Below are 26,620 nucleotides of genomic sequence, written 5' to 3'. Positions count from 1 at the left end.
TCTTCCTGTTTTGATTCCTGAGTTCCCTGAGCAAGCCCCTCTCCTCTCTGCCTTCTGCACTTGGAGAGAAAGTCTAGACTGCTACCTTGAGCAGAGAGCGCCTCTCGACCTGATAGTGAGTTTCTCCAGGTGGAAGGGTGGGGAGCGCTTGTAGGTGTTTTACTGCAGGGCTGGGCTTGGAAAAGGCCCTCAATCCTTGTTGCTGATCTAGAATTTGATTTTGCAGGATTAGGCCTGTACCTATCAGAATATATTCTGGGCTGTGCCAACCCGCACAATTGGGCAGAAGGGCTTCAGAGGGAATCCGCCACCACATGGGGAATGCCCCATGTCTGTGCTTGCTGAGGTGGTCACATGGTTCCTGGGCATATACTGGGAGGTACTGGAACATAGGTCAACACTGGTATAGCCTCCTTGTAGGATGGCAGGGCAGGAGAAATTTTCCATGGCCAAGTTGCACTGGTCTGAAGGTATAACTAAGTCCTTGGACTCGCTTTCCCGTAACTGGAGGATTTCCAAAGTCCTATGGTTAACCTGTTTGACCAATGACTGACCAATCCTGAGAGGGGATATAAAAGCAGTCAGACACACAGCTCTATCCATGAACAATCTCAGCACTTTATTTCATCCCTTTGCAGGGAGAAGGGGGCATTACCCCAAGAAGTCAGCCAGCTGGATGGGTTGGCTGGAACATGTGCTGTCTCTCCAGATAGTATAACATATAGCATTGATTATGCAGAAACAGGAAGGGAAGCAATAAGTTAAAAGCTATATAAGTTATGAAAAAATAATATATATACTTTTAATATCATATATCCCCATTGAGGATTTGCTCCCATGGAAACCAATAAATAGGTGGAGAAAAAGCAGCAATCAGCACCCTTTTGAAACTTGAGGGATAAGTATATGTCTGAATTCTCTCAAGCCTGAGCGTCAGTAGCTCTTCAGCGCCCCCAACAGGCCTGGAGGAGGCCGGGGCCTTGGGCCACCCTGTCCTGGAAAATGAGATGAATGAATCAAAGACTGGGTCCTGCGGAGGAGGTGAGGCAAGGGGGAGGTAGGGAGAGGAAAGGGAGGAAGAGAAGGTGGCTTACGGAGTGGGAAAGTGGAGCTGCCAGATTCCCTGTAAGGCCTTGAAGGTGAGAGCCAAGAGGATGAAAGAGGAGCGTTCCTTTAAGCCCCAAACCTTCTTGTTGGATCGCTGCTGCAGAATTTCTCTTTAGTTAGTCATTGGGGCCCCCCAACCTGACCTTGAGGGCTCAGAAGTTCCCAGACCTGAGTGGACAGCGCCTTCTTCATGACCCTGCTGGCAGCAGAGGGGCAGACGTGGAGGAGGAAGAAGGGAAGGACCTCTGATCCATAAGTGTGGGTGCAGAGAGGGGAGGGCCAGGCTGCTTGGCCTGATGGAGGGAACGGAGACCCTCAGGAGTGGGATTCATGGGAAATGGGCCTGGGGTTTCATGGCAGGGGTGGCGACAGGAGTCTCCAGGGCCTGGTGCATACCCAAACCAGGTTTCAGTCTGGGAAGCATCTGGGTGGGAGGCAGAGAGCTCAGACCCCAGGCAGGGTGGTGTATCCCAGGATGACAGAAAGGAGAGAGGAGGGTCCAGTTCTCCTGCCCTGTCTCCCCCACTTCCCACTTCCCCCATCAGGGAGTTTGTCATGGCAAGAAAAGCTTCTAGAAGAGGTGCTTGGGAGCTCGCTGAACAGCTGTCCAGTTCTGACCGTGACCTGCTGGGAGGGACTCACAGGAGGAGGGGAGGGGCATGGGTGTCTGGGCTGATCTCAGAGTTCTGGGCTTAGGTCCCAAACACCCAGGGAGCCTCCTCCCCTCACTCCCTAATACTGTCAGGTCTCCGGGAACCCCAGCTGGTGCAGGAAAGCCAGGTGCCTCCCCAGGAACTCTGGATACTGGAGGGTGCCCACGTAGTCCCCGTCAGCCCCTGGTTTGAGGCTAGCTGGGGCTAGGGGAGTGACAGCACTCACTTTGGTTCCTAGTCAGAGGCAAGGCAAGACTTGGGATGTGAGTTTAGGGCAAGGGTTGGGCGAAGGGTCAAAAGCAGCTTGGTTAGAGCCCCCTGTTGTGCGAGGAGCAGAGAGGTGGAGGCAAAACCCCAGTTCCAATTTACCGCGGCAGGAAGACCTCTGGCCAGATATTGGAAGGGTGGATTGTGAGATATTGATATGGAGCCGAGCGACTTTGAGTAGCTGGTGACAGTCCTGTCCCATTCCCGCAAAAAAGCAGTCACTGTTTTCAACTCTCTTCTCCATTCAGGATCAGGTTTGCCTCCCTTCCCAACCTAGAGGCTCCAAGCTGCTTTCTTGAATCTAGTTTATGTCCTTGCTGCTGCAGGGGAGTGACCTGGGGCTCCTGAGTAAGGAGCTCAGAGTACAGCGGCCTTACTCTGAAACCTCTGACTCTTGCGAGAGGAACTTTTCTGACATTTCGGTGATTTTGATCACAGGGCCTTTCCTGTTCTTCTTTTTCCGAGAGGGAGCTCTTGAGAGGCCGGACTTGGAGACAGCTACAGGGAACATAAGGGGTGGGGCAGGGTAGGGGCTGGAGGTTTGGGAGGCATTTAATATCATGCCTTTTGGGCCATGATCCCCCCCATTGTCCTCCTCCCACCTGGGTTCTTGGGGCAAGCAGGCTCACCTGTTCTGTATCTGGCCTGCACTGTGCTGACCACGGTGGCTGAGGGCATGTCCATCCTGCGGGAGGAAGAGATGGTGGGATGTGAAGGGAACCTGTGGCTCAGTTCCCCTGGGATTGGAGGCCCGGGGATTGGCAGGCTGAGGCCAATTCTTGGCTGTGCCTCCCAGCTCTGGGCTGCCCTGCTGTGTGACTTTGGCTAGCCAGCTCTGTCCCCTCTCCCCTGCATGAATGGCTATCATTTGCTGAGCACTGATTGGTGGCAGGTATTTGCACACGGGATTGTATGCATAGGTGAGGCATACTTATGATCAGTCCATTTTCCAGATAGGAAAACTGAGAATTGAGTAAACTGGACTGAAGTTCCAGTTTGTAAGTGGCTGAGCCAGGACACGAACCCAGGCCTGCTAGGCTCACAGTATCATGCAGGGGGAGAGGGGGTGGTACTGGCTTCCTGTGGGGCTTCCAGTCCTCCCCCTCTCCCAGGCTCACCCCACTGGCCCTGCTCCTCACCGGCTCTCCTCGCCTTCCATCAGCTTGCGGTAGGTGGCGATCTCGATGTCCAGGGCCAGCTTGGTGTTCATGAGCTCCTGGTATTCACGCAGCTGCCGTGCCATGTCCTTCTTGGCCTGCTGCAGGGCCTCCTCCAGCTGGGCTAACTTGGCCTTGGCATCCTGAAAGGCCAGCTCACCCTGTTCCTCAGCCACCTTGATATTCTCCTCCAGTTTCAGGCACTGAAAGTTCAGGAGGACAGAGAGAAAGGGGGGTCAGCGAGCAAGGAGGGAGGGAGAGAGCGGGTCAGGGCCAGGAGTCCAGGTCCGTCCTTGGTGGGAGTGTGCGTGGGGAGGGAGGACTTGGCATGGCGTCCCAGAGCACAGTAATGGAGTGTGTCGCAGCAAGAGGCCGTTCAGTTAGACCTAAGGAGACACTTTCCCAAGGCTACCAAATATGGCAGGGCTCTGAAGGAGACTGTCTCAGCTGTCCTTCCAGGATGGCACTTCTCTGAAGGCTCATCCTGTGTGGAAGCTGGGGCTTATGCTTCCCTTCGCTTCTCTCCATAGAGTTGGTGGGAGACCTGGGGGGAGGGGGTGGGCTCTAGGTGTGTGTGTAGGGGACCCTCCAATGTTCCAACAGCCCTGGCCAGTTTACAGAGCACTTTTACTGGCCAAGTTCATGTGGTCCTCAGAGCCGTCTAAGGACAGATGAGGAAATTGAGGCACAGGGATGCTAAGTGACCTGTCCAGGGTCACAACGCCAGGGCTCACATGGACACAGTCTGTGTGAGCTTGTGTGTTATGTGTGCGTGTGAAGGGTATGAGAGAGCATGTGTCCCGCACTTCACCCTGCTCCAGCCCAGGTGGGTCCTCCGGACACTCACGTGGCTCTTGATGGAGAGGATCTGTGATCGGAGCTTCTGGATGCGCACGTTGAGGTCAGCGATCTCACTGCGGCTGCTCTGGAGGCTGTTCCCAAACTCGGCCGAGCAGGCTGCCCGTTCCTCCAGCTGGAGGCCAGGGAGTGGGTGGCAGTCAGGGGAGCTCACTGTGTCCCCCCAGGACCCCTGGCCCCTCCTTCTTCCTTACCCTTGGCTTCATCCCCTCCTCTGTGGCTCACCACTCCCAGGCCAGCGTCTCCCCCCCTTCCCGGCTCCTGCCCCCACCATGTCCGTCTCAGGATCCCTCTCTTGGCCGCCCTAGACTGAGCCCCACGGGCTGTGCCCACACCTGGACTGGAGTCACTGGGTGCAACCACCACCATGAGCCTCTGTAGGGTGAAGACCATGGCTTGCCCCTGTCCCCATCACCTCTGTGGCCTGGCACATCACTAGGCTCTCACATTCTCCGTCCCTGCCTGTGAACTCACTGCTGTGGGCTCCATCGCCCCTGTGTCTCCCCATTCATCTCTCCTGGCCTCTCAGCACCCAGAGCTGCAGGCGGCCTTAGCCATCTCTGCTGCTGCCCATCTTGCCCTGGTTGCATCCCCCCAGCCTGCCTGCCAGCCCCGAACCTGGCTCCGGGAGTACGCCTCGGCCTCCTCCAGGCTGCGAGCCGCGATGGCATCATATTGGGCCTTCACTTCCTCCACGATGCCGCTCAGGTCGATGTGGCAGCGGCTGTCCATACCCACGGTCACCGACACATCCTTCAACTGGGCTGCCAGGTCCTTCAGCTCCTGATGGGGCACAGACATGGGGGCTCAGGGCTGGTGGGGGGGCCCAGACCCTCAGCCATAGTCCTCATAGTCTCTTTGTTCCCTGGTGGGTGGAGGGCAGGTTTCTCTCTGTCTCCCTGGAGGGATGATCAGAGGACAAACGTCCCCCTGTCCTGCCTCTGCAGGAGCTTGCACTGTTGAGAAGCAGTCCCCCCAACTCCCAACTCACCCACCTGTTGGTTTTCCTCTCTGATTTGGCAGGGAGGGACCCTCGGCTCTGGAGGCCCACCTGCAAGCCTTATTCCTTTTCAGTTCCCTCCATCCGCCCCCTGCCCGCCCCCCGCAACACATACACTGTTGTATGCTCCCAGGGTGGGCCTCCTTCCTCCTGGCAGAGGAGGAAAGGGCCCAGGACGTCCAGGCCTGAGGGCATTCTATCATTAGGCTCAGCGCTGTGCAGCTCGGCCTCCCCCACCCCAGCCCTCCCAGGACGGGAGCTCCTCGAGGGCCTGGCTGAGGCATTTTCACCTCCAGGCCTCCGCATTGGGCAGAGGAGTGTCTCTGCTTAATGCATGTGGGAATGGAAGCCCGTGAGTGATGAGGGCAGGAGGGGACCAGAGACTGACGATCATGCAGCCCTGCTCTCCTGCCAGTAGCGGAGGCCCAGGTGACTTCCCGGTCACCCTGGAGACTCACTGCCCCTCCCTGTCTAGCTGAAGGGCTTGCCCAGCTGCAACGACAGTATTCAACTTCAGTATCTTATCTTCTTGCTGTCCTTTGGGATCCTTCTTTCCCCTCCTCTCTGTCCTCCTCTTTGCCTAGAAAATGCCAGCCTGTGTCCTCAGAGACCCCTGGAAGTGGTAAAACGTCCCATTTCCCTGGGGGCTCCTGAGAGACCAGGCGGTGTGTGTGCTAAGTGCTTTCCAGGCATATCCACGTCTCATCCTCACCAGGCTGGCACGATGGTCAGCCCCAGATTACAGACAGGGAAGAAGCTGCGGCACCCAGAGTTGATGGAAAGAGCTGTGAGGGCGGGGCTGGACCCAGAGCTCTGCTGCTCCTGCTAAGCTCCCTTAGAGGGGCAGGGATGGGAGCTGAAGCCCACATCTGCTTCTGTCATGCCCTGCAGTCTGATAGCTTTCCAGAGTGAAGGCTCAGAGGTGTGTAGCAAAGCCAGTGGGGACAGGGGTCTTCAGAAGGGCTGCAAGGTGTCACCTCCAGGGCCCTGGGCTGCTTCTCCTGGAGGTGCTGATCAGTAGCTCGGGCCTGGGCGGGGCCCCGTGTGGAAAGGAGGAGTGAGTGGGTGTAAGCAGAGTGTCTGTGGCCAGCATTGTACAGAGTGATTCAGGTGACTGAGGAGCCTGACAGGCAGAGAGAGGGGCCAGGCACCCAGGGAGCTCAGCTGGGGGAGGGAGGGGCGGGATTCAGATGGCGTAGTTACTACTGCTGGTGTTTGCAGTTCATCCTTGACCCTTACTTCAGTCATCAAGATTTGGTCCGTGTTCCATTTTACACACGTGTATATGTGTGTGTGTGTGTTAGTCGCTCAGTTCTGTTTGACTCTTTGCTGCCCCATGGACTGTAGCCCACCAGGCTCTTCTGTCCATGGAACTCTCCAGGCAAGTATACTGGAGTGGGTTGCCATGCCCTTCTCCAGGGGATCTTCCCTGGGTCTCCTGCATTGCAGGTAGATTCTTTACCACTGAGCCACTAGGGAAGCCCTATATAAAATTAAAAAAAATATATAAAATTAAAGAAAACTAAAAAGAGACCTTTTTTGTTTGATTCAGGATCCAAACACGATTCCTGCACTGCCATCGGTCCATCTCTCTCTCTAATTCTGTAGATACTCTCTTCATCTCTCTCTCTTTTTTTTCCCCCCCGTCTTTTTCTTACTGAGAACCTCAGGTTGTTTGACTATGGTCTGAATCTTCCCAATTGCCCCGCGTACTGGTGTTCAGCCTGCTGCTCTGGCTTCTGTATTTCCTGAAAGGGGGCAATTGGATCAGGAGGCCTGCTCAGATCCAGGTTCTGTTTTTGGCTCATGACTGCATTCCAATCTTGGTTTCTGACTCTGGGCCAGCTCCTGACCCTCATCCGTCCTTTTGCTCCAAGAGGCTGTGGCTGAACCTTTGGAGTCTAGGTCTGCAGAGGCTGCTACTTCTGACCTGCGGCTTGTGTCCCTGTGGCTGGAGACTGCAGGGGTGGGCAGCTGCGAGGCCTGCAGAGGAAGACCACCCTTTCCCTGTCTGCTTGCCACCTGACCCTGCCCACTAGCATCCCTGGTGATCGGGATCACCTCCTGGAAAAGGAAGCTTGAGCAGTGGCGGGTCACCTGTCTCCACCCTGGAGCTGGTGGGACCCTGAGTTCAGTGGCCAGCTGTCCTTTAGCGGGTCTCCTGATGAAGGGTTTTGGTCGATCTTCAAACACATCTAACAGATCTCTGAGCAAGAGCAGGGGGCCGCCTCAGACCCTGCCAGAATACAGACTCATGCTCCACCTCTGCTCCCTGGGTCCTCACTGGAGATTGACATTTTCCAGATGGAACTGACATCCCAGCTGGGGCTTGGCGGCAAACCAGTCTCAGAGATACAGCTTGGGGCCTTCTAGGTCACCATGTGCTGGGGGTTGGCAGGCATGGGGGTGTTTCAGACAAAGTTCTCCAGGGACACTTCTTCCTCAGGCTTAAGGTGGCATTTGTTATGGGCAAGGAGAAGGCCAGGGCACTGTCAGAGTACAGGGCACTATTGCAGCAAAAGGACGGGCGAAACCCAGCTGATGGGGCAGCCTCAGGTACTTTCTGGAAAGAGCCAGTGTAAGCACGAGCATGGTAAACAGAAGCAGGAAGTGGAGGGCTTGGATCATCTGCAGACCTGTTCAGACACGCTGGCCCTGCTGGGCTGCAGAGGGATAACAATGCTGACTTGTGTATTGCCGCCGTAGCGGGGTGGGGGTGGGGGGAGCTGGAGAGGATGTGCATCGCCAAGCTGGCAAGAATCAAGCTGATTCAAGTTTAGAGCTTTTCTTAGGAGCCAGAGTCTGAGGAGGCCGCCATATGTGTGACTATTGTCATCGTGACCCCCCAGGTCAGGGAATATGGTGACTGAGGGGTAACAGTACTGCCCAGTAAAATATAGTGTTCAGCGGCACTGGGCTCTGAATAATGTCACCTCTTATTAGCTGGGTTAACCCTGGCCAAGTCTTCAAACTTAGCTGAGCCTCAGTTTTCTCATTTAAAAAATGGGTATGATTATGGAGTTGAAATCAGCTGATATTAAATACTCACCATGTGCCAGACACTGTTCTAAGTGCTTTAGGATATACTAGCAAAATAAATCCTCACAACAGGCCAGTGAGCTAGGTACTATTGTCCTCCCCATTTTACAGATGAGGAAATTGAGACATTGAGAAATAAAGGAACCGGCTCAAGTCCATATAATCATGGAGCCAGGATTCAAATCCAAGCTGCTCCAAAGTCTGTGCTCTCTTAATAATTTTCCCTACATTATAGGTTTATTGGAAAGATTAAATGAGATTACATCTGGAGAGCACTCAGCCTGGTGCCTGGAATATAGTAGGTGCTCAATAAACAACAGCTGGGAAACTACTGGTGTGATTGGAAAACTTGATGGAGCTGGGAGGAAGTGTCCAGGGCTTGAGCAGCCTGTTCCTGGAGTGGCCTCCTGGGGCATCATGAAAGCTGGCACTTAGACATGCCAGGTCCTTTTTGTAGGGCTCAGCATCCCGGGAGGTGTGCTGGCTGCAGGGGCTTGTCAGTAGATTCCATAGCTAATCTCCCTGGAACCAGTTTGCAGGTGGGGCAGGTGGCTTGCTGGCTGGATGCAGCCGGGTCCCAGTGCACTTGGGAGCTGGGGTGAATCCTGGAAGCTGAGGGGGAGTGGGAGCCCCAGGGTGCTGTCACCCGTCGGCATCCCTGGAGGTGAGGGGAAGGCGTATTGCCCAAGTGGTTGCAATGTGTAGATGAGGCCCTGAGCAGCCTATAGCCATTGGCTTCTGGGAAAGGCTTTTCATAAATATCCTGACCTGAGTGTGTGTATGTGTGTCTTGGGGAGAGGGGAGGGCTGTTTCCTGGGACCCTGGGGTGGGCTATACAGTTTTTGGTATCTACTCCAAAGTTGAGACTAGTGCCTGGCCCTCCTGGGGCTACTCACATCCCACCATGTTTTTCTTCCACCTGCGGTGGCAAGGCTGGCAACTTTCTTTACTTGGACCTGCTCTGTCCGATGTGGAAGCCACTAGCCCTGTGTGGTTGTGAGCACTTGAAATGTGGCCAGTCAGAACTGAGATGAGCCGGAGGTGTAAAATACACCCCAGATTTTGAAGACTTACAATGGGAAAATGTGTGTGAAATAGTCCATTCATTTTTTATAATGATTACTTGTTGAATAATCATATTTTGATATACTGGCCTAACAGAATATATTAAAATTATTTTTTTTGCTTCTTCACTTTAAAAAAAAATGTGGCTCCTGGAAAACTTACAATTACCTATGTAGCTTGCATTATATTCTACTAGGCAGGCCAGCTTAGAGACCCATTGGTATGGGGAATCTTTATGGGTCAATGTTGCCCTCTCAGCCTGCAGAGGTACATGGAAGGAAACTCAAACCTCATGTCCCAACACCAACTTGCCACCTCGCTGTCTTCCAAAACAATAATAACTATTATTATATATAATAGTATATATATATGCATTATATAATGTGTAATAATAATAAAATATTATTTTATACAGTATATACTATATAGTCATATTTATTATTTTAATTAACTTATTATATTATATTAATATATTATAAATAAAACAATAAAATATGATTATATAGTATACAATATAGAAAATATTTTATTATTACACATTATATGTAATGCATATTATATAATAATATATACTATATATATACTATATTACATACATTATGTTATAATATATGATAATATAAATATAATATGGTAGTATCAATATAATATAGTATGAATACAATGTGATATGATAGAATAGAATGTGTATGTAATAATTGGGTCAGGAAGATCCCCTGGAGGAGGGCCCAGCAACCCACTCCAGTATTCTTGCCTGGAGAATCCCATGGACAGCGGAGCCTAGCGGACTACAGTCACTGGGGTCACAAAGAGTCGGACACGACTGTCACTGCACATGTACACACATATGTAATCATGCACTCTTGCATCCACTGTGGCCCCTTCTCCACAGCAGCCCTCCAACAGCACCCCGCCTCCGTCTCCACCAAGGGCTGCCCATCCTGCTTAGCATAATGTCCACACCCCATCCTGGGCCTCTGGCCCTGCACGACCTGGCCCTTGCCCACTCTGTCTTAGCCACAGCTGCCACTTTCTCTCCCTCCCAGATCACATCATTCCCGTCTCAGGTGTTTCACACAGTCCTTCCTTCTGCTGAAGCCTTTTCAAGTCTCTGCTGAGTTGAATCTTTCCAGGTTGGGGCTTCACTCTCGGGCCTCCTCAGAGACATACGGCCCCCAGCCCCTCTAGCACTAAGGCATAGCCCAGTTTCTTTGCATACCAGCAACTTTTCCCCTCCAAAATGATCTTGTCCAGATGTGTTTATTAGCCTATCACCTGTGCCCTCTTAGCTAAATTGTGCTCTACTGAAGGCAGGAAACTGGCCTGCCTGGCTCACAGCTGTGAGGTCAGTGCCTGCCACCTAGCAGGCATGCCATAAACATTTGTTAAGTGATTTGCCCCATCACAGCATGATGAACCTGCTACTATCACTCTTCCCATTTAACAGATGAGGAAAGTGAGGCACAGAGAGGAGAAATAACTTGCCCCAAGTCACAGAAATGGTGGGAAAAAAAAGGTAGAGTCAGGATTGGGGCCCAAGGGCTGCCAAGTCCAAATGGAGTCAGCAGCCTGGCTGTGGGGCGTGGCCCAGAAGTTCAGCAGGTGTGTCTCCTCAATGCTCAGGTACATGGCTGGCTATGCCCAGCCTTCCTCAGCTATGTCTCTACACCTGTAGGGCCTCCGCCTGGCCCTGGGCTCCTTGAGATGTTGGCGAGCAGGATGGACTGGAGGCCCTGAAACTGTGGCCCTGCTGACGTCTGCTGGGTGGTACCAGCCCTGGTGAGTGTAGGCAGAGGAAGCTCTCAGCCACTTCCCAAGCCACTCAGTGGGCACGGGGCCCTGGTGAGCCCCTCAGGGCTTGGGCCAGCTGTGGAGGACCCTGCCGGGGGCAAGATGTGTTTCAGGGTGGTCTGCGCGTGAGGGCTGCCTCCCTAATGCGGGCGAGTGTTGGGAGGTTCCCTCTATCCTACTCCCTCCCACGGCTGCACAGAGGTCTCAGGTCCATGCGTAGCCTCGAGGCCCAATCTCCCTCTCCACAGGGCGAGGCCCTGAGGCCCTGGTCAGCAGCCCCTCGGGCCCCCTGCAGATCTTCCTGGCTGCAGTGTGACTTTGACCCCTGCTCTGCCTGGGGCTGCGTTGCCACAGCCTGGCACCAGCGGCTTACAGCACACAGGCTGCTGCGCCCTGTCACTGTCAGTAATGGTCCTGCCTGCTTGTAGCTGAATCGAAGCATCACCCCATTAGCCTCCTCACCCCCGAGAAGATGGGGAATGTAGAGAGGAGAACACACATCCCAAAGGAAGCCCAGGAGGCAGACGGTGCCGAGGGGCAGAGTCCAGAATTCATCTGCCAGTGGCACTGGCTATGGGACAAGCCATGCTGGGCTACTGTCCCCCCCAGGGACCGTGAGGGCCTAGGGACAAATGAGAATGTGTCCGGGGGCTCCTCTGTCTGCATTTACTGCGACTGGGATTTTTTGTTTGTTTGTTTTTGGCCATACCATATGGCTTGTGGGATCTTAAGTTCCTTGACTAGGGATTGAACTCATGGCCCCTGCAGTGAAAACAAGGAGTCTTAACCTCTGGACCACCAGGGAAGTCCTTCCTGAGTCATTTTTTGTCTGGAAGAAGTTCGTATTGTCTGATTAGCAGAGAATCTGTCTAATCAGATTCTAATTTTGGGCCCTGTATGAGCCCAAAATGGGGGAGGATGCATTGCAGGCCTATGAGAGCTAGAGCTGTGGGTGTTTGCAATTTAAGCTGCAGTGATGAGAGAGAAATTAGTTCAATAAGAACTACTGTTCAAAGCCTCCTGGTTCACTGCTCCAAGGCCACCTCCTGACCCTTCCCTGAATGTACCTGGGCCCCTTCACACCCTCAGTGCTCCCCAACACGTGAAAGTGGGGCCCTCCCTGAGAGAGGCTTTGTGGGAACCTGCCATGCTCCATGAGATGAGTGACAAGGGGACACGTTGGGTTATTGACTGCAGCACACAAGGGGTTTAGGAAATTGTTGCATCTGTGGCCAGCAACTGTGAGCGCCTGCTGAAGTTTCCATGACCCACTGGATACCTTTGCCTCCCCTGCATCCCGTACTTGGGGACCAGTTGGCTTTTGGCTCAGCGGGACCCTGGCCCCATCTTCTCACCTGCTCATAGATGCTTTTCATCAGCTCCACAAAGCTCTGCAGGCCTTTTAACTTGGTCTCCAGTTCCGTCCGTCGAAGACATTCTGCATCCAGGTCCTGGGGGTGGGAGCAGTGGTGAATGATGGGAAAAGGAATGGAGGGGTCCCAGGGCAGGGGTACGGTAAGGGGGGACTTGCTTCCTGAATACGATGGGGGAGAGTCCCAGAGGAGACCTGGGTCAGAGCCTTGGAGGAGGGTGGGGACATGTGTTTAGCTCTCTGCCTGTGGTCTTGGGACTCAGCCTGTGGGGCCTCTGTTTGGGGATCCTGAACAAAAGAGGGCAGAGAGTCCCTGAGGAAGGAGCCCATGGGGTGGGCTGGGGAGGCTACCTTCTTCAGCTGGACGAAGGTGAACTCCATGTCCGTGCGCTTGGAGATCTCGTCCTCATACCTGGGAGGTGGGGAGGAAGGAGAAGGGGAGGCAGGGACACACACACACACACACACGGAGAGACTGCTCAGATGGATGTGGTGGACTTGGCAATGGTTTGCTTAACCCTCCTTGGGTGGGGCTTGGGGCCTCTGCAATCCCTTTGGTGCCTTGTGGCAGTTAGAATAAAGTGGTCCCTTCCCTGAGGAGGATGCAGCGCTGTGTCTCTATGACATGTCCCCTCTCCTCCGGGATACCCTAGTGTTGGCTCTGGGGAAGCAGGCATCCTGCTCCCCATGCTTACTCCTTCCTGATAACCAGCCATTCCTCTCCCAGGCACATCTGCCCCTTTCCTGGCTCTGCTCCACATTCATTTCCTCCAGGAAGCCTCTCCTGATTGCACAGTCGCTTTACCCTGACGTTTTGTTCCCTAATCTTTATCCCATCTCCTCCCCCGAGAGTCTCAGTTTCAAACAAGCTGTGCCTTTTCTGGTGTCTGCTCCAAGCATCTTGCTCACATGTCATCCTCTCCTCACTCCACCCTTCCCCGAAGCCCCACGCTTCTCCCACTGCTTTGCTAAACAGCAGGACACCATGCCATCTTCCCTCTGGAGAGAGGACAGGAAGGGCATGGGTTTTGCAGTCAGGTGGGCCCCCCCATATGTTTCAGGGCAAGAAACTCCTCCCCTCCCTTGTCTATTGGGGTGTGCACGTGCGCATGTGCATGGGTGCTTGCGTCATGGGGGCTGAAATTCACCAGCACTCCAAAGTTGTGTTCCCTGTCTTCTCAGATGTGTCTCCTTACACATGTGATGAGATGTGTCGAGTCCACCTTGTGTTCAGAACCAGGACACTGCTGGGTGGGGAGATGGGATCCCTGGATCCTTGACCCTACCCTCTGGGCCCCCAGGATGCCAGCTGCATGCTTCCCATCCCAGCTCTGCCTGCCCCAGCTGACATGGGGATTCTGTGGCTTCCTGTTGCCTTCCCTCCTCTCTAGGGAATGCCTGAATCATTGGCGGCTCTAATTACAGCCGCCTGCCTGCCCCAGCCCCTGACCTCACAGAAGGGGCAGCATCAGCCATCACCCAGGTCAGGTAGCTGGACCTGCCACCCCCAGGCCTTCTCTTTCACTAGCTTCCCAGAGGGACTAAGGGGAGCAGACCCCAGAGGCCGAGAGCCCGCAGAGCACTCAGGTCCCTGACATTCAGTATGTGGAGGGTCCACACTCTCCCTGGCCACTGCCTGGGCTTCCAGAGTCTTTGAGGGTCCCTGAGGGTACAGGCCATGGGGACAGGGTGGTGGGGTGGGTCAGGGAGACTGGTCTGCAATCTGGAGCCTGCCAAGGCAAACAAAATGCCTCGCCTGTGACCCTTAGAGCTCCCAGCCAGGGATGTTCTCTTGGTCTTGTTTCACAGATGAGGAGATGGAGGCTCAGAGAGAGGCTTGGAAGCTTGAGTCATGTGCTGATTAAGAATGGGGTTCCAGAGCCAGACTATTTGGGCTCAAATTCTGGCTCTCTTGTTAACTAGTTATGTGACCTTGGATAGGCTCCTTTTATGTGCCCTTGTCACAATAATGTTGATTTCATGAGGATTAAATAAATGAACACATAAAGCATTTACAAAGGTGCGTGACACCCACTAGGGCTACTGCTATTACTATCACCATCCTTTCCAACACTGGGGCTTCCATGGTGGCTCAGAAGAATCTGCCTGCAATGCAGGAGACCTGGGTTTGATTCCTGGGTTGGGAAGATCTCCTGGGGGAAGGGAATGGCTACCCACTTAAGTATTCTGGCCTGGAGAATTCCACGGACAGAGGAGCCTGGTGGGCCCCAGTCTATAGGGTCGCAAAGAGTTGGACACAACTGAACAACTTTCACCTTCACCAACACCATGTCCCAGCTCAGCCCCTCTGTCAGCATTTCCAGAAAGAAACCATGGGAATCCTCACTGCAGAGGGAGTGGGCAGGTCTCTTTATAGTCTTCACAAATGCTCAGGGCTGGGCTGACCTGAACAAGTTTCCCCCTGGGATCTGGGGGCCTCTGAAAAATTTCCTGACTTGAGAACAGGGGTCTGGGGAGCCCCAAGCTGAGAAGTCCAAATTGGCCCTCCCCAAGCAAGCCCTGTGTCCAGCCTCTCCCCTCTCCTCTGGATAACAGAGTTCTGCCTGCCTGGGAAAAGGGCATTGGAGAGAGCTGTCCATGGGAGCCCTCGGAGGTACCAAACCTCCCCTTACCCCTCACTGCCCTTCTCAGCTTTCCCACCTCCCTTCTCATCGACTCCACTGCATTTCAATCCCAGTTCACCCCCAGACAGCTTGCACAATTGTACATAACATTTCTGAATCACTCGCTATGTGGCCTTGGGCAAGTTGCTTCCCCTTTCTGGGCCTCTGCAAGTAAACAGAGGGGTTAGCCAGCTACCCTTGGGGTCCCTGCTACATCAGAGCTTCTAGAAGTCTTCATTCCTATAGAGGCTTATGCAATGCCATATCCCCCATTCACTTCCAATCCCCTGCCCGTATGCTAGCCGCCAGCTCCCAAACCCATTCTCAGCCCTTTTCAGCTGGTTACACCCGTACCCTCTCCACCCCCCCAAACTTGTTTATTTCTAGGAGTGAAGCTGATCTCATCAGCCTTGTAGAGGCAAAGTACACCCCTCCCTGTCAGGGCTTGGCCTGGAGTCTCCTGGCTCCTGGGGGCCCCAGGCTTTGCACAGCCAGGCTGCAGCTTTCCTGGCTCTGGCCTGCAGACCCAGAAACCCTCTAGCCTCACCTCCCCCAATTCAGTGGGCTCCCTACCCAGAGAGGGGGAAGAGAGGTCCTGAGCCTAAACAGTAAAATCAGGCAGCAGATGGAAACCAGGCAGCGGGCCAAATGAGGGGGCTGAGCCAGATTAAAACAACAAGTAGTGTTTGTATAGAACTTCCAGTTACAAAGTGCCTCCATGGATGCCATCCGGCTGCTCTCATGGGACCAGTGTCACACAGTAGCTTGCCAGGTGAGGGATGGGACTTTGTTCTCGTGGCTGTGTGACTAAGGACACGCCCCCACCCTCTCTGGGCCTCTGTTTCTGTCTCCATAAAAGGAGAATCCAAGTCCCCACCCAGCTCTGCTATTCACTGATCCTTTGCGGGCCAAGGAGGACCTGCTAGGTATCAGTGAACTGAGTCTTGGGTTCTGGCGCACCAATGTGATTTCCCTCGTCGCCGTCAGAATGGGCAGTCTAATTCCCTGCGTACTTCCCAAGGACCTGGGAGGACAGGGTAGGAGGAGAAGTGCCCCCCGACCCAGGTCAGGGAGGGGCCCAGCAGATCCACAGATGAGGAAACCCTGAGGTCCCCAGAGAGGGAAACGCTTCCTGTGTGACCATTCCTTCTGCATATGGTCTGAGCAGGGGAGGCCACGCAGAGAGGCCGCGGGCAAAGGCTGTGCCACAGCCCAGGACTCCTGACAGGCTGCCTCCGCCCTCTGTCTTGGGAGGCTTTGGGCCTCACCTCAGATCACAAGGCTTGGATCTGGCCCAAGTCCTGCAGAAGGTGGGGGCTGCTTCAACCGCACCCTGTCCTTCCTTCCCTCTGGCTGGGGGCCTCCAGCAAAGAGACCAGCCTCTCTGCTCTGGCCCAGCTTCCCTGTCCTTGAAGCCCTGACCACTGTCTGGTCAGAGAAGGTCACCTCTCCTCTGAGCTACTGAAGTTAACTGGTTTGCCTTTCTAGACTGGCCAATTCAGTTCAGCAAACTGCTGTGTGCTGGTCATGGAGCCTTCTTTGGGGGGCAGAAGAGTACCCATTTTTAACCTCTGGTAGCCATGCCAAACGCTTGGCTTCCTCCTCACACCAACCTTAGCTTGGTATCAACCATCACCATTCCCACTCCACACAGGAGGACACTGAGGTTAGTGTGTGAAGCAACTTGCCCGAGGTCACAGAGATGGTGAGGGGTATGGGCAAGGAGTAACCCCCTTCCATGGGACACAGTCATACCCAAGCTCAGACCCTTAACCACTGGACTGTACTGCCTGCCAGCTGCTTGTACCCGCCCCCCTCAGTCTGTTTTCCTTGTCTCTCTAGACCCCAAGTCTGCCATCGAGGTCAGGTGTGTCTTACTTCTAGGCGGTTGCTTCTTTATGCAAACAAACCTCATCATTTCTGCCCCCTGCCTTCCCCTACCCTCTTCCCTTTTCAGCTCAAGAGAGATCAAAATCTCAAGCTATAGCCAAAGCAGGAGCCCATCTATTGCTCTCGCTAGTGACACAATTTCCCATGGACTTGGGCGCAAGGATATGGGGTAGGGGACGGGCCTGTGATGCCCAGAGGCTAGCAAGTGCAGCGTAGCTGTCAGCCAGCATGAGACTGGCTTTCTTATAAGGGGCCCTGCTTGGGATGTAGCTGTAGATTCACCGTCCTGTCTTCCCAGTATTTAGAATACCGCTGGCATGTTGCAGATCTTTAGTAAGTAAGTATGGACCAAAGACTGGTTTTTCAAAGAAGTTTCCTCTTTTTCTGGCCTGGGCCCCCAGACCTTGCCCTCCCGCGTGAAGGTTGGTCCCCACCCTCGGCCCTCATAGGGCGCCCCTACCTGATCCGGAACTCCTCCACCTTCTCCAGCACCTGCAGCAGGTTGGCCTCGAGCTGGCCCCGCTCCTTGCTCACTTTGCGCAGCTCCTCCTGCAGCCGGCCTTGGTACTCCTTGTAGAGGTGCCCAAGGTCAAAGGTGGTCGAGTCCTGGCTCTGCAGGAAGTGCCAGCGGGTCTCCAGCAGCTGGTTGCGCTGCTCCAGGGCTTGCACCTGGGAGAGCGGGAGGGTGGTGGTAAGAGGGCCAGGTGTGGCCCAGCCAGTGCCACCTGCCCCCCACGGGGGCCTCTCTGGGACGTGGCAGCTCATCTACTCAGAGGCACCCGCCTGGGGCCCTCACTCAGCACCTTCAGGTGGCATCTCCAGTTACTGATTGTTCAACTGCAGATGGTGCGATAACGGGGGGAATCCGAGAATCCCATAGAGGCACAGCCAATTAGCCAAGGTTTCCTACAGGAGGGGCAGGACCAGCAAGATGAAGGAAAAGGGACCAAGCGGTGAATGTGCCCATATGTGACAGGTTCTCCAGGCCGCCTGGGGCTTGGGTGGGAGACCCCAGGGAACGTGGGGTGTCAAGAGGCCTGTCTGCCGCCCACCTCGACAAGTCTGGTCTCATCTGGCTTTGGAAACAGCAGGGTAGGGCCTGGTTAGTTTTTAAATGCTAATCCTCCTAACATCCCTGGACTTGGGGGGTCTGTCCAAGCCTCAGTTTCCCCAGCTGGAAGTCAGGGATGATGTCACTTGCCCTGCCGGCCTGCAGAGAGAAAAACCTGGGGAGGTGCTTTGGAGCAACACATAGCAAATGCTCCTGTGGTCCCTGCTGTGCACGAGGCCGTGTTCTATGAGCTGGAATCTTTAACTCAAACTCCCAAACAACCCGCCGGGGAAGGTATTGTCATCAGCTGCACTCTACAGACGACGAGACAGGGCTCAGGAAGGGGAAATTATCCTCCCAAGGTCACACAGTTAGCAAGCAGCAGGCCTAAGGGTTGAATGCAAGCACTTTGAGGTTTAGAATCTTTGAGCCACTGCCCTATAAGGCTCTGGTCTGCTGCAAGTTCTCTGTGGGCCCAGTTGCCCTTGCTGGGCTGGCTTCTACCTCTAGTTGGGGCTGGACTTGCCTTGAGGACAAAGCCTGGGAGGGCTCTGGGCCCAGGGCTCCTCTGAAACTCTGCATCCCTCACACCCTCAAGCTCAGACTTCTGCAGGGATTTGCACGGCTTCCACCCCAGCCACCAACCAGCAGGTGGGCAGAGTCCCTCTTGGGTCCTCTTATTCCCTCCAACCAGTTCAGCCCAGCGGAGCTTGGGAGTCCCCCTCCCTCTTCTGCACTCCGCCTGTCCTCTCCAGGTCCAGCCTCTCTCTTGAGCATCATTCTCCTTCCTACCATCCCCCCCCCCCCACCATGTGCTCCCAGCACCACCTGTAGGAAGCCTCCCCTCTTACCTCCAATATCTGACCCTTGGGGTATATGCTTCTCATTTGTCCTCATCTACCACCCTCAATGTCAGACTGAGAGTCATCTGCATGCCTCTTGGGATGTGGCTAGGGCCACTGAGGCAAGATGGGTGGCTGGGGCTGGGCTCCTGAATGGGGCAGGCTGTTGTCATGAGAGTGTTGTGACAACCAGCTCAATGATGTTCCCTATGACCACAGTGTGTAGCTGAAAGTCTTTCCATCCACTGCTGGCACCAGCTCCCAGGATCACAGCCCGAAAGAGCCAGAACCACAGACAGGAGCCTTTTGGATCGGCTGGTCTATACGCTTCATTTATGGAGGAGGAGATGGGGGCCCAGGGCAGTGAGGTGACTTGTCCAGGCTCACACAGCTGTCCGTGGCCCAGCTTCTCTAGAGGCGCATCTGATGGCAGCTGCCTACTCTGGACCTTCGTGTTCCTGTTACCCCCGAACCTGGGTGCCAGGTGGCCTCTCCCCCTCTCTGTTTGCCCTACCCACAGCCCCGGGTTTCCCTGAGATCTCTGATGCCCTGGGGGAGGCCCCTTTGACATTTGCAGGAGACGACATCTGTGGGAACACTGAACAATGACATTTGTGGGCTGTCATTCCCCTCCTTAACTCCCATTTGTACTGGTAAATTCTGCTTGAAGCCGACTTTAAGCCAACAGTGTGCAGTTGTCGCAGCCAAACAGGTTCAGTAGGGATGCGGTCAAGAGGGTTTCTGTCCTACTCGCATGTATGAGGGATTGGTGGGGGTGGTGGGAGGTTTCGGCTCACTCCACCTGCCCTGCGTTTGGACAAGTAGGAGCCCCATGTTTATACTGAGGGTAGGGTGAGACAAGAGATGTAAGGCTCCCTCCTCCACCCGTAAGCAACACCAAACCCTTTAGACCAGAAAGTCCTCCCCGTAGTCTTATTTTGATACCCTATGCTTCAGTACCTGCCTGCTGGGAGACGGTATGCATTTGGCCAGCCAGTCTAGTCAGAGGGCATTTTTGGTTGCAGGGGATTTAGGGAAGCCTCCTCCCCCTACTTGGGGGAGTTGCTTGTTGTCTCAGTGGGTGGGGATGGGAACTCACCCCCCACCCAGAACCTTCCATGCTTAAAGGCTCCTCCCTCTAGGAACAAAGGCGAGGGAGGGCCGGAAATCCCAGTACCCTGTGAGGTGCCAGCTTTACTGCTTTCAACCTGTCAAGGCTGCCAAGCACTCCCCTCTCATTCCTCTTTCTGCTTATCCTGGCTGACCCCCTGCCCTTTGATCTAGGCAGCAGCTCTAGGAGGGGCCTCAGAGAGCAAGCCCCTGGTCTACTTGCTTCCCATTTTGCAGATCAGGAAACTGAGGCTCAGAAGCACAGAACTCACTGTGACCCAACTCCAGTGTCGTGGGCCTTCTGGCTCAAAAGCAGGCCCAGACGAGGGTGGAGAGAGATGTGCTTTCTGTTGCGGGGGACGGAGCAGCCTGGGCTGGGCTGGGGCCCTCCAGAGGAGGGAGGCTGACTATCTGGGGGGCTGCATGTGCCAACCCATGGGCCCACAGCCCAGGCAGGTGAGTGTGCAGAGGGATGCCTCTGGTGCTTGCAGGTCCTATTCCTCAGGAAGGGGGTGGTGTCAGATCCTCTGCCTCCAGCCCCAACTTGGCTTTGCCCAGGAGCCTCAGGGTCTCTCCATCAGGAAAGGCTGTTTTGTGCGTGCAGGCAGGGGGATGGCCCCAGGGACTTCCAGAGGCTACACAGGTCAAGGGAAGACACTGTGCCCACCCCGCTGGGTTCCTTCCCTACAGCCTCCTTAGGCGCCGCTGGCAATCCTTCTGCTTGTCCCATCTCCACCCTCTCTGGTATCTGCAATTGAGGGCCCAGCCTGCAGCCTCTGCTGTTGTCAGCATGGCCCTCCCGCCACCCCTTGGCCTCCTTTCCTGATGCTGCTTCTGCTCATCCTTCTCCTTCACGGCTGCAGTTGTACTAGTCTCTTGACTGGCATGAAGTCAAGGCTACCATTGGAGCAGGAGCAGAATTGGAGTTGGAATCTGAAGCACAGAGTGAGTAAGTGGCTTGCCCAAGGAAACACAGCCTGCAAGTGAAAGAATTGTCACTGCTCCAGGGCCCCTTGTGGGACTCCTGTGGGTCCCCTCGCCAACCCTTCCCCTCTTCCTCCTGCTCTTCCTCAATGGTCTCTGTTTTCTCTGCATGCCTCAGAGGGCCAAGGATGGAGGGCCACCCTGCCAGTCTCTTCTCTTTGCCTAGAACCCTACCCCTGCACTGGTGATGGCATCTCACCCTGGGCTCCTGCAGCTCTTTCCAGCTCCATGCTGCACTCCTACCCATGAAGCTGCTCCACCCCACCCTCCAGCAGGGCCCTTCCCTCCTTCCCAGGCTCCTTCCTGCTTGCATGCGTGCTAAATCGCTTTAGTCGTGTCCAGCTGTTTGCGACCTTATGGACTGTGTAGCCCTCCAGGCTCCTCTGTCCATGGGATTCTCCAGGCAAGAATACTGGAGTGGGTTGCCATGCCCTCCCCAGGGGATCTTTCTGACCCAGGGATCGAACCTATGTCTCTTATGCCTCCTGCATTGGCAGGCAGGTTCTTTACCATTGGCACCACCTGGGAAGTCCTTCCTCCTGGCAGGGACTTAATGCCCTGGGCTGGAGTTCTCTGGGCTGGACCCATGTATGGTCTTTTCAATATAACAAACAGAACACATCTGGTACCTGGTAAGGGCTTTCTATGTGTTTTTCAGAAATGATCCCATTCGATTCTGACAATACTGAGGCCCAGAGAGGTTAAATAATGTCCCTGGGATTACACAAACGTGAGCGGTGAGGCCAGGATTCAAACCCAGAAATATGACTCTGGGTTTCACATTTTAACCTCTGCTTGCTTCCACTTGGGCCCTCGTGGTCTTTTCAAGGAGGGATATGAGCAAATAACAGACTTTCTCCATAGAGTTGGTGGATCAGTTGGGTCTCCTTGGGCAGAGCTCTGGCGATCAGGTTCCCCAAGAGGCTGGCACCCCCAGTTGCCCGTGTGCCACCATGGAGAGCACAGGTCTCAAGACCAAGGCTTGAACTGGGGGTTGGGAAACTCAGGTTCTTCTAAAGACCTTCGAGGGCATTGCTCTGGCTCTGGGAACATAACCCAGACCCCTGGGGCCCCTCCCTATGCCTACATACCCCTCCTGTCCCCATGGCAGAGGCACAGGGTGATATCAGCCCTGGCGTTCACGGAGAAAAGCCACCCATCGAAGCCAAATTACATAGCTCATGAAGCATTCCTTTTAAGGGATTAAGCTGTGTTTGGAGAGGAGGTGGTTCTGCAGGGACCTGCCTCCCTCGGGCAGCGGGCTCTTCTCTTAGGGTGGATCGCCTGGCAGTCTGAGTGCTGTGCAGCCACCGGGGGTGATGGAGGGGACGCTCCAGCTCAGGGGATGGTTGTCCTCCAGCTGCCACTCCCCCTACACACCCCCACCCCAGGCACCCCAGGTGTGAGTGCAGGAATGCTGGTGTGGGCACTCGGATGTGGGGGCAAGGTGGGGAGAAATGACTCCCATTTCAGAGGCTTTATGCCTCACAGACCTGAGTTCAAGTCCAGACCTTGCTGGCTGTGTGACCTTGGGCAAGGCGCTTTGCCTCTGGGCAGCTGCATCTCCCCATTGGCACGGCAGGGGAACCAGCCGTTGTGGAGTGCTGGGCAGTGGGGCCAGAACACCAGCTGGGGCTCCAGGCCTGTTACTTCATCCCCCCTGCCCCCCTCGGTGAGCCCCCCACCCAGTGGGGGGACACCAACCCTGTGTAGAGGGACCCCGAGGCAGCGAGAGCAAGGGGCAGAGGAGGACCCAGCCCGGGGCAGCAGGATGGGGGAGTGAGAAAGCTGTGAAATGGGCACATAAGTAACTTCTTTCCTAAAGCTGAGGGAAATAGAAATAAATATGCACTCAGCACAGTTCCTGGCGCAGGGCAGGCAGTTAATCAACAGTAGCTGTTACCATCTATTATTCTCAGTCAGGGCGGGAGGAAGCAGAGCTAGGAGGGCTGGTCATGGGAGGTTTCTTGGAGGAGGTGAGTGAGGAGCAGGTTTGGGAGGTGGACAGGACTTCCTCGGAGCTCTTGAAGCCCCTGCCCTGGGCCAGAGCTTGACACCAGTGCCCAGATCAGAATGCTGGCCATGGCAGTGGGTCCAGGAAGTGAGGTGTGAGGGACTCAGTCACTCTGCTCTGGTCGGGGCATGGAAGACTGGCTGGCCACCTGTTTCAGACTAGCAGCACCCATCCCCCGCATTCCTACTCCTGAGGAACCACAGGTGTACCCCATCCTGCTCAGCTTCCTTCTGGCTGCCCCACACGCCCCCTTGCCCATGTCAGCACTTCTGACCCTGGGAAGCTGAACAGATCCAAGGGCCTGGACAGGAAGGTGAGCCCTGTCCATCCACTGTGGAGTCTGACTGCAGCCCATGCCTCTATCAGCTGTTCCCACGAGGGGGTCCCCTCTTGGTCACACTCAGAGCCCCTCCCTAGCCCCTGCCTGCGGGGAGGGTGACCCCAGGCCATGCAGCGTGTTATTATCCAGACACCCCTCAGAGGCAGGCCATCCTGACTTCCTTTGCTCCCCGAAGTCAGGATGGCTAGGGACTTCCCCCTTTCCTTCTCTCTACTCAAAGCTAGCCCGCGAAGTTGGCAATGCTGGCTTCCCATTGGCTGGGCTGGGGGCGGGGGTGGGGCATGATGCTGGGGGGAATTACAGAGGTCAGCCACCTGACCCAGCCCGACTGGCCTTAGTTTGGGGACACCTCCCCCAACTTCTGCTCACCTTGCCAATCAGGGAGGCGAATTTATCGTTGAGGACCTTCATTTCCTCCTTCTCGCTGTTCTTCTGCTGCTGGATGGCTGGGTCCACCTTGAGATCCAGGGGTACCAGCAGACTGGGGTTCACAGTCACCTTGGGGACGGTGCCGGCTGTCCAGCAGCCTGTGAGGCTGTGGGAGCTGAAGCTCGGCCCGGGGGCCCCGCAGCTGCTCCATCCGGAGGTCGCAGGCCGGGGGCTGCCCGCTGGGGTCACCTCACAGCTGCTCAGGCTGCTGAAGCCAACGACGCAGGAGCGGCAGGCCATCGCCGCCCCCGGGCCCCAGAGCGTGCAGGGCGCAGGGACCGGCGAGCGAGCCTTTGCGGGGTGGCGGCGGCTTGCTCCCGTCGCAGGCAGGGCAGGCTGGGGACTGAGGAGCAGACACCTGTCGCACAGTGCTCATTAGCTCCACGAGGGCGGGACGCCTCCCCTCCCAGCCAGACCAACCTGTTAGATGATGCGGCTCCCGCCCCTCCCCCCGGCACCATGTACCCATCTCCTCCCCGGGCAGGAATCTACCAGGCTGAGGGGGCTGTTCATTGTCATTGGTCTCCCGACCAAGCCTGGCCTGGCTCCAGGGGAAGGGGAAACGGGCTGGGCTGGGCTGGCTGGCTGGCTGGGGGTGGGGAGGTAGCCAGAGGAAGGACAGATTCAACAAGGAAGAAGAAAGAGAGGCGAGAGAGAGAGAGAGAGAGAGGGCGAGAGCAATGCCTCTCACCGCAGACCTCACTGCATACCTGAAGGCTGACGTATCTAGGCTTACATACCTCTGGAAAAGATGAGGCAAGCGCAGTCCCTGGGCTCCCAAGTGCAGGGCAGCCATCCTGGGCACAGTGCCAGCCTGGCATTGGAAAATAGCACCTTGACTGTTTATTTTCTATCTGTGTTTAAGAGTCTCCCTGACTTCTCCTCTCTTCTTTCTTCCCCCAGCTCTCCCTTCTTCCTGCCTTTGATCTATTATTTATAAATCACCTATTATGTGCATCCCCCTGTCTCCGGGGCTGGAGAGGAAATACACGGTCTAGAGCAGTTGTCTTTGGATGAGTGAGACTTGGTTTGAGACTCAGCACTTGCCGCTGGCGTGGCCTCCAGCAGGCTCCTTGACTTCTGTCCTTCTTTGTTAAATGGGCGTGAATATACTAACCCCACAGGAGATAGTACAAGCAGAGAACCTGGAAGAGGGTGGGCACCCAGCCCTCTGTGGATGGTGGCTGAGACCCGAGCCCACCTTCTGGGAGCTGAGCCTGGAGGGCAGGGGGCCTTGGTCAAGTGCAGCTCTGTTCCCAGGGCTGTGAGAAGGTGCCTCGGTCTCCTCCCTCTCCTCCTTCCCATTCATCTGGCTCCTCTTCTCCTTTCTCCATCCTGGTTTCATCTTAAATGTGAAGTGTAAATAGCACAGACTCTGATTTGCTCCCCCAGAGCCTCTGATGGGGTGGCAGGGGGGTCAGCTGGGGCCAGGGCATTCCTTTCCACCTTCCTGCACTTCCGGAGGCTCCACTCTTCCACTTCCAAGGAGTTGCATTTCTCTGGAGCCTCTCTCTTCTTTCCTCCCTGCCCTGATGTTCCTGGATGATCTTGGCCTGGCTGGATGGCTCTGTGTGCCCTCCCTAGACCTGGCACACCAGCTTGGGTGGTGATGCTACAGAAGAGAGAGGAGCGTGTCTGGGAGAGACTCTGGTATTCAGGGGTGGGGAGATCTCAGTCCCCTCTGGGACTGAGGGAGACAGGCTGGAGATGGGAGCTCCTGCCTGGGTCACACTGCCCCGTCCAGGCCCCCTGTCTCCCAGGCCAGAGCTCTGCCCCGAACAGTGGGCATTTCTGGCTCACTGAGACACAAGAATCTATCCTGAAGCCACGAGTCTATCCCTAGACTGGGTTCTGGGCTCTGATGCTGGGGGTGGGCTGCTGAGACACTTTTGGGTGATGGGGTCACTGCAGGGGTGTCTGGTGCCCCCATCCCTGAGACATGCTAGCCCTCCCCCCATTCAGCACCCACATGCATGGTCTCTCCAGCCTCCTTGACCTGGTATCTGAATGGTATGTGGTTGAATTCAGCACCCTACCTGCCCCCACCTGGCCACCTCTGAGTTCTCTGCAGGGAGTGGGGAAGGCAGACAAAGGCATATGGGCTCTGTGGTGCCAAAACAGCAGTAGACAGGTCGGGTGTGCCCCCAGTACATGGATTAGCTCCCATGTCCTCATGACACCCATCTTTTGTCGAAGCTTTAATTTTCATCAGCCCTGATTTGCAGAGGAGGAAACTGAGGCTCGGAGAGGTTAACAGCCTGATCTTTTGTTTGTTTGTGTGCATGCTCAGTTGTGTCTGACTCTTTGCAACCTTTGGACTGTAGCTCTCCAGGCTCCTCCGTCCATGGAATTTTTCAGGCAAGAATACTGGAGTGGGTTGCCATTTCCTTCTCCAGGGAGTCTTCCCGACTGAAGGATCAAAACTGCGTCTCCAGTGTCTCCTGCAATTTATAAGTAATAGATTTGAATGCAGGCAATTGGAGTTATGGGCCCTTCCTCTTATCTTAGCCTCTAAGCCGGGTGGCTCCTGGAAAGGACAGTGGGACAGAAAAAAAAGATATCTTCTTACCATCGATGGCTTGATTCCATCTCCTGTGTTTAAGCTGGATGCTCGATTCTCCAGAGCACCTCTGGATAACTCAAATCTGCTACTCCAAGTGTTTTGACAAGTCATGGTTAATTGCCTAGTCCGTGGCTTTAAGGCTGGCCTTGCAGGACAGTCTCTGGGGTCCAAACACTGGGCACCTGCTTGGTGGGTGGCCTGGCTTCTTGGAGCCATGGAAGGCACACTCACCCAGGATGCTATGGGTAGGAAACAGGCTGTGGTCCCACCTGCCGTGGCCTCTCTGACCCAGCAGCCTCCCTCAGGTGCAGTCACAGAGGTGTCTGGCTGTCACAGCCCTGGCTGCTGGACAGGAAGAGCAGCAAAAGCGCCCCAAATGTAACTCCATGGAAGCTCCCAGCCCCATTTCCTCCCCTTCTCCTTGCCTACCCTAGCTTCACCCATGCCTCCCTCCACTCCTGAGT

At 55.2% G+C, this 26,620-nt stretch overlaps 1 protein-coding gene across 2 annotated transcripts; it reads right to left on the bottom strand.

Annotated features, from left to right (window-relative positions):
* Nucleotides 1-598: 598 nt before the first annotated feature.
* Nucleotides 599-24,247, bottom strand: KRT80 (keratin 80). Of its 2 annotated transcripts, none has more exons than XM_020908354.2 (9): nt 23,534-24,247; nt 17,284-17,492; nt 12,661-12,721; nt 12,293-12,388; nt 4,661-4,825; nt 4,032-4,157; nt 3,167-3,387; nt 2,657-2,712; nt 599-2,525 (listed from the first exon to the last, which is right to left on the bottom strand). In XM_020908354.2, the coding sequence occupies exons 1-9, from the start codon at nt 23,831-23,833 to the stop codon at nt 2,401-2,403; spliced, it is 1,359 nt and encodes a 452-aa protein (XP_020764013.2). In that variant the 5' UTR covers nt 23,834-24,247; the 3' UTR covers nt 599-2,400. The 2 variants fall into 2 exon arrangements, with proteins under 2 accessions (XP_020764013.2, XP_020764014.2); XM_020908355.2 differs by having other exon boundaries at nt 2,432-2,560.
* Nucleotides 24,248-26,620: the final 2,373 nt, after the last annotated feature.

The sequence above is a fragment of the Odocoileus virginianus genome, chromosome 24 (assembly GCF_023699985.2).
Source record: "Odocoileus virginianus isolate 20LAN1187 ecotype Illinois chromosome 24, Ovbor_1.2, whole genome shotgun sequence".
Taxonomy (NCBI): domain Eukaryota; kingdom Metazoa; phylum Chordata; class Mammalia; order Artiodactyla; family Cervidae; genus Odocoileus; species Odocoileus virginianus.
This window is presented reverse-complemented; position numbering and strand designations above follow the sequence as displayed.

Coding starts and splice junctions, on each gene's coding strand:
- KRT80 (XM_020908354.2), bottom strand. CDS start 23,833: ATGGCCTGCCGCTCCTGCGTCGTTGGCTTCAGCAGCCTGAGCAGCTGT. Junction 17,493..23,533: donor TCGCCTCCCTGATTGGCAAG/GTGAGCAGAAGT, acceptor CCGCTCTCCCAG/GTGCAAGCCCTGGAGCAGCG. Junction 12,722..17,283: donor GTGGAGGAGTTCCGGATCAG/GTAGGGGCGCCC, acceptor CCCACCTCCCAG/GTATGAGGACGAGATCTCCA.